The sequence below is a fragment of the Periplaneta americana genome, chromosome 10, assembly GCF_040183065.1.
Source record: "Periplaneta americana isolate PAMFEO1 chromosome 10, P.americana_PAMFEO1_priV1, whole genome shotgun sequence".
NCBI classification, from domain to species: Eukaryota; Metazoa; Arthropoda; class Insecta; order Blattodea; family Blattidae; genus Periplaneta; species Periplaneta americana.
Window position 1 is genome coordinate 177,024,578 of NC_091126.1, and position 18,916 is coordinate 177,043,493.

At 36.3% G+C, this 18,916-nt stretch overlaps 2 protein-coding genes across 17 annotated transcripts in view; one reads left to right on the plus strand and one right to left on the minus strand.

Annotated features, from left to right (window-relative positions):
- Nucleotides 1-5,621, minus strand: part of Itpr (Inositol 1,4,5,-trisphosphate receptor) — a 178,033-nt gene extending 172,412 nt beyond the window's left edge. For 12 of the 16 annotated variants that reach the window (XM_069838497.1, XM_069838494.1, XM_069838491.1 and 9 more), the window contains exon 1: nucleotides 5,486-5,621. The gene's annotated coding sequence lies outside the window, so the exon portion shown is untranslated. Of the gene's footprint in view, nucleotides 1-49; nucleotides 405-5,485 lie in introns of those variants that run through there. The other 4 variants (XM_069838501.1, XM_069838499.1, XM_069838486.1 and 1 more) reach the window with 3 other exon arrangements.
- Nucleotides 5,622-11,234: 5,613 nt separating this feature from the next.
- Ssadh (succinic semialdehyde dehydrogenase) overlaps nucleotides 11,235-18,916 on the plus strand; it is a 43,463-nt gene continuing 35,781 nt past the window's right edge. The window contains exons 1-3 of the mRNA XM_069838502.1: nucleotides 11,235-11,467; nucleotides 12,026-12,244; nucleotides 18,606-18,776. Of these exons, the coding sequence (XP_069694603.1) occupies nucleotides 11,438-11,467; nucleotides 12,026-12,244; nucleotides 18,606-18,776 (420 nt within the window). The 5' untranslated portion in view covers nucleotides 11,235-11,437. The remainder of the gene's footprint in view (nucleotides 11,468-12,025; nucleotides 12,245-18,605; nucleotides 18,777-18,916) is intronic.

The window sequence follows — 18,916 nt, forward strand, 5'->3', positions numbered from 1 at the left end:
GCCACTGTTTGACTATTGCGACGTAATACTTACAGACTTGACAACTCACCTTTCGAACAAGCTGCAGTGTGTGCACAATATGAGTGTCAGATTCATCAGCAATGCTCACAAATTTGACCACATTATACCCTCGTTCAAATCTTTATCCTGGCTGCAACTTAGTAACAGTACAACATTTAATTCGCTGTCTCTTCTATTTCGAGTTCTCCACACTTCTATTCCAAACTATCTTCGTTCCCGGTTTAACTACTTATCCTCCAATCACAATCTAAACACCAGGTCACAGGAGAGCCATATCCTAGCAATTCCTGCCCACAGAACATCCCACTATTCATACTCTTTTACTGTCTCAGTCCCCTGTGAACGGAATTCTCTACCTCAGAAGATAAAGGGCTGCCAGACAATAACCACTTTCAAGAAAAGGCTAAACGATTTCTTACGGGCGCAGTCAAATTAAAGTTATAATTGTGATCGAGTTTAATAATTTAATTTAATTTAGGTATGACTATCATTACTAGTACTGTTATTATTATTATTATTATTATTATTATTATTATTATTATTTATGATCCATTATTTCATTTGTAATTATCATATAATTAATTGCCATTAATTGAATTATTTCTTTGTACTTTTATTGTAAATTATTGCTAATGTTTTTGTTATATCATTTGTGCTGAACTGTAATTGGCCTCTGGCTGTTGTACAGCACATTAAATATAAGTAAATAAATAAATAAATAAATAAATAAATAATTATTACATAATTATTTTATTGGTATTGTGAAGATGAAAAGAATTCTCATTGTATTATATTAATTATGTATTATTTATTTATTTTATTGGGTTATTTTACGACACTTTATCAACATCTAGGTTATTTAGCGTCTGAATGAAATGAAGGTGATAATGCCGGTGAAATGAATCCGGGGTCCAGCACCGAAAGTTACCCAGCATTTGCTCGTATTGGGTTGAGGGAAAACCACGGAAAAAACCTCAACCAGGTAACTTGCCCCGACCGGGAATCGAACCCGGGCCACCTGGTTTCGCGGCCAGACGTGCTAACCGTTACTCCACAGGTGTGGACAATTATGTATTATATTGTCTTGTATTGTAGTATTGTATTGCTTTGAATTGTATTGTATTAATTATGTTATATTCATAGCATTGTAGTAATTTTCTATCATACTTGTTGAGTGGAAGAGAAGGCCGAATGGCCTTAACTCTGCCAGTTAAAATAAACCATTATTATTATTATTATCATTATTATTATTATTATTATTATCATTATTATTATTACTTACTTACTGGCTTTTAAGAAACCCGGAGGTTCATTGCCGCCCTCACATAAGCCTGCCATTGGTTCCTATCCTGAGCAAAATTAATCCATTCTCTATCATCATATTCCACATCCCTTAAATCCATTTTAATATTATCTTCCCATCTACGTCTCGGCCTCCCTAAAGGTATTTTTCCCTCCGGTCTCCCAACTAACACTCTATATGCATTTCTGGATTCGCCCATACGTGCTACATGCCCTGCCCATCTCAAACGTCTGGATTTAATGTTCCTAATTATGTCAGGTGAAGAATACAATGCATGCAGTTCTGTGTTGTGTAACTTTCTCCATTCTCCTGTAACTTCATCCCTCTTAGCCCCAAATATTTTCCTAAGCACCTTAATCTCAAACACCCTTAACCTATGTTCCTTTCTCAAAGTGAGAGTCCAAGTTTCACAACCATACAGAACAACCGGTAATATAACTGTTTTATAAATTCTAACTTTCAGATTTTTCGACAGCAGACTGGATGATAAAAGTTTCTCAACTGAATAATAACAGGCATTTCCCATATTTATTCTGTGTTTAATTTCCTCCCGAGTATCATTTATATTTGTTACTGTTGCTCCCAGATATTTGAACTTCTCCACCTCTTCAAAACATAAATCTCCAATTTTTGTATTTCCATTTCGTACAATATTCTGGTCACGAGACATAATATCTTTTCGAGATTTACTTCCAAGCCTATCTCTTTACTTGCTTCCAGTAAAATTCCCGTGTTTTCCCTAATCGTTTGTGGATTTTCTATTATTATTATTATTATTATCATTATTATTATTACTATTATTATGATTATTATTATAATTAAAGGAACTGTACTTTTGCATGCCAAGCTAACTTAGAATTAAGTTTATTTATATTATATTGTATGTTATGTCATTTTTCCTGTGTACTAGCAATGCCATGAATGCTTGTAATTCTATTGGTTATTAAAGATCTAATCTCATCTAATTATTATTATTATTATTATTATTATATATGGGACATTCTCCAGAAAAGGAGTTTTTTGAAAGTAATGTTTTCCGAAATATACAGATAAAACTGATTTTTTTTGTATGTTTTTGCTTCAATTTTTACTAACTTTATTAAACTGTATTATTCGTCTGATAAAATTTTAGTATTAAACCACTTTAAATACAGTGAGGTTAGTTGGGGATGCTCGGATTTTGCAGGAGCCATTCTCCGCCAAAAGATGGCATGATCACCAGTAATAGTGCATCCGCATTCTCGGCGTGCAAGCATTGAGTGACACTTCAATTTCACTTTAGTTCTGTTGTGAGAAGTAAGTTGGCAGTGAAAGTTGTAATCTTAAAAATTTAAGTTAAGTTTATAAAGTGCTCCATGTAGGCTACTGTTGTAATGACTTATTCATTACGTGAACGTACTTATCTACACAATACATATATACAAAACAAAAATTTTGTGTGGCGACAAGATACAAATTTAGCGAAAAGTTTCCAGAGAGATCTGTTCCAGCTCCCAGTAAAATAAAAAGACCTTATACGAAGTTCATGCGGACAGCTTTGGTAAAGGATGAAAAACCGAAAAGAGAACATCGTATTCTGTCACAAGAGAAATTAGACGAGATTGGTGAAAGATTGGAACACACCCCTCAAAAATCCCTCAGATGTTTAGCGCAGGAAACTGGAATAAATAAAAGTTTTGCTCACGTAGCGATAAAATTACTTAAATTAACGCCCCACAGAATGAAAGAAACCCACACTCCATAAACGAACTTAAACAGAATATAAGAGATGCAATAAATTCTATCAGTGCTCAAGAACTTGCGAGAGTGACTGCAAATTTCATAAAAAGATGTCAAATGTGTTTTGCTGTAAATGGAGGACATTTTGAGGAACGAATGTGAGCATGGTAAATACTATAACTTTAAAGCATTGTAACAGTAGGATTGTAGGCCTAAAAGTGCCGGAGATGCGCACGTGTTCCTCGTGAACCAACACATTGAGTCGGGCAGGCTCTGGACTAAAACCCGAGCGTCTCCAACTAACCTCAATGCATTTCGCGTGTCTATGTACATGACAGGAGCCCTTCTCATGCTCAACTTTATACACTCTCTTTTATCAGTCTTCCTCATTTTCTAAATATTTTAATTACGAGTAAGAGAAAAAAGTATGCGAGACAGTGCAAAACTCCATTAATTGAACCTAATGTTTTACAAATGCTGGTTGAAAACATAGCTCAAGTGTTGTCCCTAAGTTATCCAGTTCTTTTATTAAAAACCTAAACTAACGAATTTCAACAATGGCAAATTAAAAAAAAAAAACATTTAAGTATATTATATGATTTATTTTACTTAATTTTGAAGTATTCCTTCCTCTCAATAACACGTTATCATTATGTAAACCTACCTATTAATATTTGTAAATGTTATATTTTATTCATAATTATAATAATACTAACACTAAATAATTATTTATAATAGCAATGCTAAATAATTAGTTTTCATAACAGTAATGATGAACAGCTCCCAAAGACGAGTTTTGCTCATTTGGGTAGCGCTAAAATATTGTACACGTTTGTTTGTAAATCTGCCTCTAAAATATTCCATAATTTCAAAAAAAAAAAAAAAATAAATCATTAAAATTAGCGTGTAGTCATGTTCGCTGATTAATTGTCACATCCATGGACATGGTTTGTCAACGCACGTGATATTCACGGACATATGTCCACATTGTGACGATTTTACTTAAAACATTCCGTCAATCCAGCAATTTTCTTTTCATAAGGTGTTTCTTTCAAGTAATGCCTAAACCTGCTTACCCTACTTATTAATTAGCCTATGTAAAATTAACTATTTATTTAATATTTATAAAATGACATGTCTACAGATATCCCATTTAGTACTTCAATAGAAATTATTTCGCCAGTATATTAAACAATAACGAAAGCACTATGCTTCCAATGCAGTATGACTGACAGTTAATAACCAGGGCATTCTGCATTCTAGTGGTTTTTCTATAAAGTAATAGATTTGTCCATAGATTTGGCTAAAATTCTTGTAACAAGTATCTCATCTGTTGTAAAACTCATTATTTTGATATCACCCACATATTTTAAGTTTTCAAGCTTACCTTGATGTGTTTACATCTCGATTAATGCAGTTTTGATTTATAATTTAGTTCGAATTTTAATTTACAATCTTTTGTATTAATTTGTTTAAGGTCTCGTGACAGTCCACGGACGTAACAATCTGCATTCTTTGACATTATTTAATTACGGGAAATAAAATTAATTTACAATTTCAACTGTATAATATGTATGAAAGTAAAAATCGTTGAATTTACAGAAGCAGTTTATCGTATACGCAAGGCATAACAAACGCATAAACTAACCAAACCTAACCTGTAAGACATATGTAATGCAAGGTCTATAAGTTAAGTACGAAGAGAACTACCTCAGCGCTAGTTTAGCCTTATTATTATGTTATACGCAAAAGAAAACAGTGTTCAAGAATTTTTTTCCAGAATTCCATGACATTTTTCGATTCTCCCATAAACTACCGAATTCCCTAATATTTTCCGCTATTTTCGGTTTTCCAGACGGATGGACAGCCTGTATAACAATATTCGAAGAAAGACTCCCTCTGCAAAAACAAACATAACCTCACTTTCCTTAATATTCACATCAGATAAACTAATGGAGATATAATAATTGCTCTTACAAAATTATATTACAAAACTATTAACAATATTGAAGTTTAAATTAACATATTTTATTGCAGGAAATGCTTAACAAAAGTCATACGATTCTACCACTGCATTTTCTGAATTACGATTCGGCATTATACTCTAAATATCTGGAAGTTCTATATATATTCAGTTCTGTACTTTTCTTTAAAGAAAATATAATTGCAAATCTAGTACGGTACTTAACAATTGAGTATCAATTTTTATTTCTTAATTTGACTAAATACCAACACACAAATAGAGAATCTTTTCACTCTCTTTGCACTTCCCTTGAAAACTCTGAAGTCAGAATCGCATAACATGCAAAACCATTTTCCCACTTGTTTACTATAAATCAATTATCATGTTGACAAGTTGTCACTGCACACATAAACACACAAACACAATAATATTTAAATACATTTTTTACACTGGACATAAACTGGTGAAACAAAAATTACCATTATGTCAATCATTTTAGATAAACAAAATAAAGCAAATAACTCATTACATCTACCCTCAACAAGTGCAGCACTACCAGGGTACCCAACTCCACAACATATGAAATCCGCTACGGAGCTACCAAAATACCGCTACATTCCCTAATGCTCTCGGCACAATCGCGCTGAGGCACGGCCCAGTGGACGAAAGTGACATTTTAGTAATCTTTGGTTTCAGAGCACCCGATTCATATTATTTAGGAAGACGTAATCATAGTCAAATAAATAGCTTCTGCTGTGGAATTTTGTTAAGTTGTTTTGTTCATGGTATCAGAAGAGACTCTCAAAGAATACGCAAATGAAAGAAGAAAATACAAAACACTCATAAGAGAATCCAAGAGGGAGTACCACAGTCTAATACTTACAGTCACGCAACTCATACGTATAAAATATGCCAACATTTGACAGCTGGCGCGACAGTAGCCCTCTAGCGGCAGGCAAGTTAAAAGTGTGCACACGACATCTGATAACACATCAGAAAACGGGTTTTGCGTAATTTGTTTTATATTTTTATGCTATACAGTAAGTGTATATGATTCTCATTAATTTTACTTTGGAATCCTAGAAGAATTTCACACGCAGTTAATCTACAAGTTTCAGAAGCTGGGAATAAACGTAATTCTTTCTGCTCCTTACAACTGAATCATGGCCCTGTTCACGTATCATAGTTTGAAATAATATAATTGTTCGTACGTGGATGGTTAATTAAATTCATTCCTAAATATATTTATGAATCATTAGAACTCTATTATTTCCTGTGAGAAGAGTAAAAATTAGTAGCTTCAAAATTGTAGGGCATATCTCGTAGGGTAGATTGCGTGGTGAACTCCTCTCCCTATTTCCTGAGAAATTAACTATTTTCCATACCGCAAGTTGGGGTAAACTCGGCCGCTGAGGTAAACTTGAAAATAAAAAGGGGGAAGATTTAAACCTTAATATGACAGACATTGATTTATGAAGTTCACTATTTTTCATTTCTTAAGAACAGGTATTTCCTTTATTATTTTGAGTGACAAATAGTGCTGATATTATGGTTTAAATGTTTATGGCAAGTTTACCGCATTTTACATCACATTTCCAGTTTTCACACATAAGCTTAATTTTAACTTATCCTACCTATATAATACGTAATTTACATGCACTTACTGTTAATATGACGTAGGTGAGAACAAATAAATGAACACACAATTTTGTTGAAAAAATTGTCACTTCAATTAACTCAGAAAATGTAGGCCTAATTTTATTTTCAGAGCAGAAGTGGGTAATGAGGGTTAAAGTAAACATTCTTTAAAATACAGCGCAAAGTAGCAGTTAATATTGAATTTATTTAAACTATTAGTAGTCAGTGAATAGCACGAATAATATATATTAATTGCTACTTTGCGCTGTATTTTACAGAATATTTACTTCAAACCTCATTACCTAATTTTGACTTACACCACTTCTGCTCTGAACGGCTCAAATATTCACTGGGACTGTAAAATCAACACCAATAACAGTCATGCAAATTATTACAGAAAAGATTGCTTTTTATATTAAATTTAAAAAAACTCTTATATTTCTTGAGAACTGAATACGTCTGCCAAATGAATCTACACCAACACATCAGAAATCTATCGACACAGTTTGAATTTATTCAAGAAGTGAATATTTTGCAAAAGGATTACAATACTCCATGAATTCTTGAAAAATTAACATCATGATCCCTACTTGAATGCAATATAACGTTCAACTTTTGAAAAATATAAAGAAAAAAACACGAATACAAAAATTATGGAATTACTTGCATAAAAAACTGTAGATACATTGTCCAAAATCGGAATGGTTACACATTTACACATATGATTTCTGCAAAAAAATAATATACTGTAACAGGTATTTACTTTGTTTTTATTTAAACTCTCCTTCCTGACATACAAATAGGTAACTGATAACTAATAAATGTATTATAGAACACAATACGTAGGCTACCTACAACGTGGATTATTGGTTATGACTGAGTTATGATTATCTCTTGGTCTTTAGGGAATCTGAAGAACGACAAATTCGGAGATTTAAACTTGTTACTGCGATTTTCGTCATTGCACACATTGCCTTTATTCCGATGCATGATTAAAACGTTATAACATCTCTCATCCCTTTAAAGCACGTGCTGGCTGAACGAGACTATGACCAGTGCCTTGCCTGCCGCTTGAGCGCTAGTGTCGCGAATGTTGGCAGAAAAAGTGTTGAAGTTTCGTGACTGTATGTATTAGACTGTGGAAGTACTATGAAGAAAAAGCCAGAGAGATTATAGAGGAGTCAGAAAACGACCCATTTAGTGTCTTGAAGCAGAGAAAACCGACTTTCCCGAGGGATATCCCCAATGGACTCATGGGTACAACACTTCACCGAAATTCTGCAATCAAAAGACACTAGGCCGCACAAGGAAATGGCAAAGAAAGAAGAAGACTCTTTCCTCGAGTCATTCACACAGGATGAAGTCCTGAGACTGGTCTTGGGATCAAAAGACAAAAAGGCCAGTGGTCCGGACAATATCTTCAACGAGCATTTAAAGAGCGCAGCCCCAATGCTCATAAAAGCCTGGACGGACCTCTTCAATGAATGCTTGTTGAGAGGGAGTATTCCAGAGCGTTGGAGAACATCGAGGATTAAAACGCTATATAAGGGGAAAGGCAACGCTAGTGACCCTCATACATACAGAGGCATCGCTCTGGAATGCACACTTCTGAAAATACTGACGAAACTCGTCGCAGAAAGAATAACAGCACTAGTAGACCATCATATACCAGTAGAACAATTTGGCTTCAGAAAGAACCGCTCCACAATACAAGCCGTGGAATGCCTCCAAGAAAATATAAAAGAAGCGCTCCACCACCCGAAGGGGAAACTCTACACGGTGCTTGTGGACTACACAAAAGCGTTCAACACAATCAATAGAACAAAACTCATAGCCAAATTAGAGAACCTGATAGGAAGGAGAAACCCCATAGCCAGACTGATAAGGGACATCTTGATGGAGAATAGTTTTCGGATCGACGACACAATAACAGTGTCAACACCGACAGACCAGACAACAGGAGTTCTTCAAGGGGATCCGCTCAGTCCCCTGCTGTTCAACATAGCGACACACGACGTAGTAGAGGCAACGAAAGCAGAAGGACTGACGACTTACCTGTATGCAGATGATATGGTCATGGCATCCACATCACGAAATACGCTGCAAGGAGCACTCGACAGATTGGTAGAATGGGCCAGAGGAAATGACCTCACTTTAAACAGGACAAAAACAGTGGCGATGACGTTCAAAGAGGGGGGAAACAAGCGGCAGCAGACGTGCTGTACCTGGAGGGCGAGCCACTGACCAACGTAAAGACTTTTAAATACCTGGGGATAACCTTGCAACAAAATGGATCGACATACACAGCCCACATCAAAGACAAAGTGGCAGGGGCAATGATCGCCATGAATGACATCCAGTACCTAACCAGGATCTCGTTGGAAACGCCGATGAAAATCTTCACGGTTAAAATAGTGCCTATGATCACATATGGCCTCGAAATCGTCTGGCAATACGTCACTAAAAGTAACCTGAAAGACCTCGAGAAAGTGAAAGCGACATATCTGAAGCGGGTACTTGGCCTGTCCAGATTTGCACCATCCAGAATCGTCTATGAGCTAACCAGAGAACCTATGTTACTAGAAGACCTACGGCTGCAATTTCTACTGCCGTCAACATCAGCATACGAGAGCACCGTCCTCGAACACCAACGTAAGAAAGCAGAAATATGGGAGGAGTTCTACGTCACGGACGCCATGGCCAGAGAGGACTGGAAGGAGGCCAACTACCTACAGAGACACCTGGTGACCAGATTCGCGACCCACGGCTTCCACTTCAAAATATGCCGCAACACCAGCTTTCACGACCCGAACGAAGAGTGCATTTGTTTACTTTGTGACGAACTATGTGGAAGATACCATGTGATGGAGTGTAAAAACCGATTAGTTTCACTGACCAAGTTCTGCAGCAGCGAAAGCTAAAATAATATATTATCCTGCACATTGTGCGCATTTCCGTTATTATTATTATTTTGTTCATGGTATCACAGTCTACTATATACAGTCACGAAGCTTGAGTTTTGAGGGTGCTAGAAACAGTAGAATGTGACGGTACTATTTTGCATTGCCTGTAATGAGGCGATATTAGCGATCCTAGTGGTGAGGAACTACCTAATGTTTGCATATTTACTACGTATTGAAGTTCGCGACTGTATATACTAGACTGTGATGGTATCATATGAAAAAGAAACGAAAATGAATGGCTAGAAAATGACATTTGGCTACTATTAGATGTACTGGAAAAATTTAATGCAGATGTGAGAAAAATAAAAAGTAATATACTAACAAATGGCAGACAAATTATTCATATATATATATATATATATATATATATATATATATATATATATATATATATACGGAGGGCAATAGAAGTCTGCTGAAAGAGGTTTCATTTCAATAAATAATGGATTACAAACTGGAACTTATTTCTTTTCAGATTTCTTATTTCATTCTCCATTCCGACGATATCGTTGAGGTTAGGGATCATTTTAAAAATATGTTTTATTACAAGATAATAGAAATCTTACGCTTAATGATATAAATTTTAAAGGTTTTAAAATCTCTTTCCAATATAATAGTAATGGCATAAATTGTATCTGTTCATATTGTAAAACATGTAAAGATTTTAACAAATAAATTCCCATATCAAGCTGCACGAGACATACAACAAAAGAAAGGCAAAACAATGAACAAACATCAAAACAAGGTATGAATTTCAGATGTCCAGGAGGTAAACAAACATATAAACAGAGTCTATTATAGTATACACAGTCACGAAACTTGAGTTGTGAGATGAGAGTGCTAGGAACAACAAAATGTGCCGGTACTACATTGCCTGTAATGAAGCGATATTAGCGATCCTAGAGGTTAGCAACTATCGATGAATGCATATTTACTACGTATTGAGCTTCGTGACTATATTAAAAGCCAGGTTATGAACCGACTAAACCGGAAGCAACGTTCTGTTGCTCTCTTTCTGAGCTCTGTTGCCACATAGTGGGGCGAGATTCAAAGCGTGTTCAGCGTTTGTCACCGATATGTTTAAAATAACTACTGTCTATAGTTCTCGATAACACTATCTACAATATTAGTAATTAAAATTACTGTTTTTAAGAAAGCGCGAGCTAATGACGCTGGTACGAAATGCGACTCGTAATGCACGTGGTACTGCAAATGAACTGGCTACACCGTCTCCGTGATTCCGTTGCCAGATTTTCGTTAGCAGACGCCATTTTCGCGCGAGGTCCAATGAAAAGCTCCGTTCTCGTTCTCCCCTCCATCCCCCACACTCAACGTGTCATCGCTGCACAGGCTACCCCTCTAACCCGCACTTTCTTTTCGCCCATCCAACTACTTCCTGTTTCGTCGGATCATAACCTGGCTTTTAGTATAATCACGAAGCTTGGAATGATTTTTTTTTTTGCATTTCTCGCGATAGTTGCTAGCCGCTTGGAGCGCTGTGAGTACTAGGAAAAATAGACTGTCACTGCCTCCGTGATCTATGGCACCAAAGAGTACGGAATACTGAGTACTCTTTGGTTGTCGCTACTGTACAGTGGTATTGAAAAGTATCTGTTTGTATTTGGAACGATGCGCAATTGTTTTTAATGTGACTGTCGTTTGGTTAAAGGAAGTTAGCAAGGGTGGCAATACGAGTTTATAAATGCGCTTAATTGATTGACCTTTGATAGTCAAGTTCTGTGAGTTGTTATCTGAGACGAGATAAACTTAATTGTTACTGTGCTATTTAGACAGGGTGTTAAGCATTGAAGTATATAGCAGAAAACGACAATGGCTTACGGAAGATTAATTGTGAGACAGGTAGACTAATACGCTTTATTGAATTATTTTCGTTTTATTTCAGAACCTTGATAATATGTCATTGTGGATAACGTACGCGCTTTCTATGGAAGTGGTTTGTGTCGGCGTGGTTTTCAGAGATTTTGCTTATATCCTCGTGACTGGTTATCCCTTCTCGCATGCTATCCTATGTTACTTTGGCAGTGGCCTTACGCCATGGTGATCGCAAGATGAGGGAGACCCGTATTGTGATTACATCTGCTGGTCCCTCCTCTACTCATGACTTGTGAGTCGGTATCAATGGAGGTAAAACAAGACAGAAAGATAGGGTCCGAAAGATTGTATGTGAGGTGAGTTGCGTTTGATTGTATTACCACAGTCTAGTATATACAATCACGAAGCTCGAGTTTGTGAGGGTACTATGTTGCATTGCCTGTGATGAGGTGATAGTAGCAATGCTAGTGGTTAGCAAGTATCTATGGATGCATATTGACTACGTATTGAGCTTCGTGACTGTATATACTAGACTGTGGTATTACTTTAAACCCATATAATGAGATTGGTTTTCTTTCTCTTTAGCTGCACACAATGATGGACACACAATTGCAACTTATACGTGATAAAGCCTATGTTAACGGAGCCTGGGTAGGAGCAGCGAGTGGAAAGACATTTAACGTCTTGAATCCAGCAAATGGAAAAGTAGTAGGCTGCGTACCGGATATGAATGCAGCTGATACCCTGAAAGCCATTGAAGCTGCTTGGGAGTCCTTTCAAACGTGGCAGCTAACTACCCCAAAGGTACTGAACAATTTTAAAAGCAATTTAGAGATAAATTTCAGAACACGGATACCTTCCTTTCCCTCTTACTCCAAAATTTCAACGTTGTGCACACAAAATAAATTATGGCACTGAAAAGTGCATTTCGTAAGCATCTCCGTCTTTCAATATGATATTAATAATTAAGGCATAGGCCTTTGTAGAAATATGTTAAGTATACAAATTTCGGTAGTTTGGTAGGAGAGGCCTACCTTTTATATAATATGTCGTTTTCCCGCTAAATTAATCTCACTCGAAGTACTACTTTCTCTCTGTATTAAATTGGTTTTAGTGTTTTTTTTTTTATTATTAAGCGCCAGTGGTGGTTTGGGTGCGACAGCATACAAGTGGGGAATAAATCGCAATATAGAGAATGCGGAGGGGAAGTTATCCCCACCTTCGCCGCTCAGCACCTCGCTCGCCACATGGCAGCTACTCTCCCTCTCTCTCTCTCTCTCTCTCTCTCTCTCTCTCTCTCTCTCTCTGACCCTGCTCCTGTGGCTCACTGCCTGTAACTGCCAGCCCACCGCCTCACACGTATTTAGCTGCAACATGACCTGCCACATTAAGATGAAAATGCGCTTTCGACACAACAACACTCACGTATCACGAATTTAGCTGGGATTAACACACAGTAACTGCCAGTCTACCGCCTGGCACATATTTAGCTGCCACATGATCCACCACATTAAAATGAAAATGTGCATTCGACACAACAACACTCACGTATCATATATTTAGCTGGAATTAACACACACAAACTGCCAGTAACTGCCTCAATGAACTCTTCCATGGCAGTTTCCTTTGCATTTCTGTCACGATTCTTTGCAGTCTCTATAATTCACAGGCCTTTTTGAGTTTTATGTTAGGCCACTCCAGAAACTCAAATACTTAGTCATTATTCCACTTACTCATTGTTTCCTCTTATTTCTACCTTCCAGTACAACATAAAAACAAGGGTAAAATTGTAGCTCATCATGACATTCTCTTTTTGCTTTTTCTATTTACAAAATGGTCATATCTTATGTCTTTTCAGAAACGAAAATGACTGAAAAATTGCGGAAAACACAGTTTAAATTTCTAAAACCCCAAGAAATATTACATACTCCATATTTAAAAAAAAAATGTCTAAAAATGGATCGTTTGTAAGAAAAAATGGGCGTGCTTCCTAACAGGGGCAGCGGCATTTTCCCTAAGGTAAGAGCCCAGCTTAGGTGTGTGTGTGTGTGTGTGTGTGTGTGTATTAATCGGAAAAAATGTCATATGAACATGCGTCCTATTCTCAATATTTTCTAGCCCCTAATTTTCGATTAATATATGCACACCTGAACTGGGCTCTAACCTTAGAGGAAATGCCACTGTCCTTGTTCAGAAGTGCGCCAAAAAAAATACAAAGTAACTTACTTTTCACAAATGGAGTGCAATTATACTTATATCTGTGTAGCTATCTATTAAAAACTATATATGCAGGCATACTAAGAGCACAAACAATCCGGATGTATGGTAACCCTAGATGAGAAAGACAGGCCACATCATCCCAGTTCATTTTGCCGATGCTGATCAAGTGCCTTTTCGACGCACACCACCATTCTAGGAGAGAGTCCTACAATCCGGTGTAATGTTGATTGATGAAGCTCTCTTCACTCATGTGGAGCCATGAAAATCTATATGCCACATGTGAGAGAAGTCAGAAGATACGATGAAGCATAAATGTGTGGGCAGATATTCTCAGTACAAAAAATAGTGGGACCGTACATGTTTCTGGGGACCCTTACTGGTGCTCTATATACAGCATTCCTTTGGATCACAGTCTTCCAGTTCTTAGAAGATGTTCCCCCTTGCTACTCGGAGAAACCTGATATATCAGCATGACGGAGCACTCTTGCCCACTACACCTCCTATCAGCTAGAAGTCAACTGGACAGAATGTTTTCCTGCAGATGGATTGGCAGAGGCAGACCAGTGCACTGGCTTGTATATTGTGGTTTTAAAAATCATTTGGTCCATATTTTGACTTTGTTATGAATATCATGTAAATTCTGCAACTTTGTACAGTTAAAATTCACATAGTTTGAAGAGTTAAAACTTCACTACAATTATGAAAAAAGTACCAGTGGGCACTGCGAAACTGATGATATGTTTCATTTTTTTACATAGCAATCTTTAATTTCTCCAAAATTATACAGGGTGTTCTGGAGAAAGGTTTCAATATTTAGAGAGGAGGTAGTATGCATCAAAACAAGAAATAAAAGTCCTATAAGCATGGGTCCTAAAATTAATATCTTCTGAGTAATGATCAAATGTTTACCATTACTGTAAGAACAGCATATCTTCTACTGTGAGCTCTTTGGCAAGAAACAAATGAGAAAACAGAATTTTACCGATTGTCACTACATATTAGCACAGTCTAGTATATACAGTCACGAAGCTTGAGTTGTGAGGGTGCTATTTTGCATTGTCTGTAATGAGACGATATTAGCGATCCTAGTGATTAGCAACTATCTATGGATGCATATTTACTACGTATTGAGCTTCGTGACTGTATATACTAGACTGTGGTATTAGTTTCGTATCTGTTGAATAGGAGTGTGTTTTGTTTCTTGCCAAGCAGCTCACAGTAGAAGATACGCTGCTCTTACAGTGATGGTAAACATTTTGCTCATTTCTCAGAAGATATTAATTTTAGGACCCATGTTACTGTTACAACAAAACATGATCCGGTTCAACAGATACGAAACTAACTTACCCGACTGGTACAGTAATAATTACTGCAGTGTAAAATCAGTTTACGCACAATAGTACAATTACAATCTCTAACATACTGTCGTCGTCTGTTTAAGTGTCCTCTTGATACAAAGATGGAATAATATTAACTGTGACATGCGTCACCTCACAGTAATAGTTAAAGTGGTCAGTGGCGAATTATCAACACATCTGTGTAATAGAATATTCTTAATATTATTCTTTATTTCACTTGGACAGATTAAGTTGACAGTTTTAATCATGTTCCTTTTTTTTTTCTCTCTCTCTCTCCACCACTAAAATGTTTTAGATCACAAGTGAGTTCCCAAGAAATTGCAAAACTAGCCAATAACTTTCCATTATGTTGTAGGCGTATACATTTATTCTCTTGAACATTCTGACATTTAAGTTTTAGATTTTCACGTTTTGGAAATAAAAATAATACACTAAAAATGATATTTATTATTCTACACATATTTTATGTTATAAATTTCCTTCGACATTAGTACATACAAACAAGATTTAATTTCTCATGCCTTTTAACACGTTGACTGCCACTTGACGCGTATATACATCCCTATATGTGCTGTGAGACATATATACTCTTCAAGCGGCAGTCAACGTGTTAATTCAGCATGTTGTTTATGCCATAAGTAAGTATTTTGTAAAATATTTCGTTTGTATCGAAAGTTTTTCTATTAAATTCTTTACTGGTACTATTGCTTCAATTGCATTGCATAATGTTTGTTACACTATTAAAGTGTATTTTGGCATTAATTAATTTATTGTGTTTATGCCAAAGTATTATGCAGCAACCATATACACGCACTTAAATGATAAATCTGCCACAGTGATATGCATTAAGAATGTAAGAATCTCGATGCTTAGCTGATTGATGCGTAACTCTGATGGGTTCATTTATATTTCGACTAAGTGTAATATTGCATTATCATCCATAATGCTCATAACTTATTTTTATGCTTACAGTATGAATCTGTACCTGAAACATTATTATGTGTGTCGTTATTAAGTCCACAAGTATTAAATGCTGTATATGTCGATGGAATTTGAAATATTTCAAAATCTTCTAATGTGTTTTTCTCTAAATTAACTGAATGTTGCATAGCCTGTTGATGAAGAACGCTGCCCAATTATGTATGCATTATCGGGACATGTGTAGGATAATATTTTGACCTATGTGCATGCTGAACAGTTGTGAAATACTCATTTAATGACCAACTGTTCTTGTAGCAATATTTTTTCTTCTCACTAGAACTCAGAGGTTGCAGCATCACATGGTTGCCTGTAATTGTGAATCAACACTAACAACTAAAGCTCATATAACATGCCAGCATACTTCAGAAAAGGGAGCCTTCAATATGGATCATTTTGCTTATAAAGAGAATCTCAATCCATTTTCTCCATCCAGAATTCAGTATCACTTTTTTTTGGCAGGACTAGCATGTGTGGGTGAATCCAGAAATGCCCATAGTGTTAGTTGGGAGACCTGAGGGGAAAAAGACGTTTGGGGAGGCCGAGACATAGATGGGAGGATATTAAAATATAGGACTTGAGGCTTTCCCAGTGTTGGATATGGATAATTAGATAAATCTTCTCGGGTTCTCAGCCAGCCAGCTTACCTGGCTAAGAACCCGAGAAGCATAATTATTCAGTATTAAAATGGATTTGAGAGAGATGGGATAAGATGCTAGGGACTGGATTAATCTTCCCCAGGATAGGGGTTGATGGCGGGCTTATGAGAGAGCGGCAATGAACCTCTGGTTTCTCTAAAAGCCATTTGTAAGTAGTAAGTATATCTGTGTGTGTGTGTGCATGCGTGCACGCGATCTAATTATGCGTTTTCATACAAATCTAAAGTGTACTCATTATGTAGAAAATTTGAATGTTTTTTTAAACATGGTTATATTTTTCATATTGTCTCCTTCAAGGCAGAGTATCATAAGCATTCATTTTGCTAACTTTACAGAAGAGACAATTACGATACTTATCCAACTTGGTGGTGAATACAGTATTTGAAGTTTAAACTTACTTATAAGAGGGAAAGATATTGTTGGGGCTTACAGAACTTTTACAGTCAATACTCGTGCTGGGCAATTTATTCTAAGCATCATAACTCATTTTCGGTAAAAGTGGCATTTGCAATACTCTGCCTTGCAGGGGACGATATGTAACCAAACTATTGAAATTTATTATCATGCAAGAAACAGCAATTGTCTTCCTTTGAGGTGTCTTTCCTTGGATTACCCCTATAATTTTTTCTCAGTCTTTAGCTGCTATTCTGTTTTTTGGCTTCACATTTTTTCTGATATCAAATGACTTTCCATCACATTGCCAAGAAATGTTGTACAAGTTTGGCAAGCTACCACTTTATAGTTGTTGAACAATATAAATAATGCTGAACTTTCGAGAATTGTAAATAAAGTAATAGGTAATCCCCTTCTGTTTGAGAATAAGGTTCTTAAGAAAATATTTGGGGCCAAGAGGGATGAAGTTACAGGAGAATGGAGAAAGTTACACAACGCAGAACTTCACGCATTGTATTCTTCACCTGACATAATTAAATCCAGACGTTTGAGATGGGCAGGGCATGTAGCACGTATGGGCAAATCCAGAAATGCATATAGAGTGTTAGTTGGGAGGCCGGAGGGAAAAAGACCTTAGGGGAGACCGAGACGTAGATGGGAGGATAATATTAAAATTGATTTGAGGGAGATGGGATATGATGATAGAGAGTGGATTAATCTTGCACAAGATAGGGATCGATGGCGGACTTATGTGAGGGCGGCAATGAACCTCCAGGTTCCTTAAAAGCCATTTGTAAGTAAGTAAGATAATCCCCTTCAAAGCTGTAGTCGTCTTGGGTGTGACCTACCGAAACATGCAACAGTGCACTTACTGAGGTTGTGTCTCTGAACGGAAATAGTGAATGTGCAAGTATTTTCAAGTAGAAACAAATCATAACAATTGGTTTGTAGAGGTAGATAAAGGAGTTTGTGACTGATTGACTAATTTGTGTAACACTAATAATTGTGGTAGAATGAAAGAGAGTGGCTTCAACAACAGCAAATATGTTCAGTGTAGAACATGACAAAGAAATTTGATGTTGAGATACCATTGGAATTGTTTCTGATGTCTCTTTAACAATTATTCCTGAATGCTTATGAAGGAATATTTATTAACTACAAATGGATTTTCACCTGATGTTACAGAAAAAATACCGATATGACAGGAAACTAAAGAAATGCAAAGTAGAAATATGGACAAAACAAGTTGGTGACAGCAATTAATATAACGAACAAGAGAATATACATTCTAAAACATAAAGAAATATGTCACTCTTCAATACCAACTTTTTCAATATTCCCTGTACATTCTCTAATCACTACATATTAGTTGCACTCATTACTCGGTTACTAAAACTTACTGAACTGACTCCATAGATAATTCACTGCGCTCTCACTACAAAACACTGCACACACACACACACACACACACTCGCTATAACTTACTGCACTTACACTACTACTCACTGCGCATTCATTGTAACTCACTTTAATTCTTTATATTTCACTTTTAATCAGGAAAGATCGGAGTACCTGAGAAAGTGGTATGACGTGTTACAAAAAAACCATGATAATTTGGCTTCTCTAATTACTGCAGAAGCCGGGAAACCGTGGAAGGAAGCACATGGAGAAGTAACATACGGAAATTCTTTTATGGAATGGTTTTCAGAAGAAGCAAGAAGAATCCATGTGAGTAGACTGTACTTTGCTGTGTTCTTCCAGTAATAAATTCATCAGACTCCTTACCTTCATTCTGTGGTATTCACTTTGCAGTTTGTTTATTTGATTGTTTCTTTCGCTCTTCCTTCTTTCATTCTTTCCTTATTTCT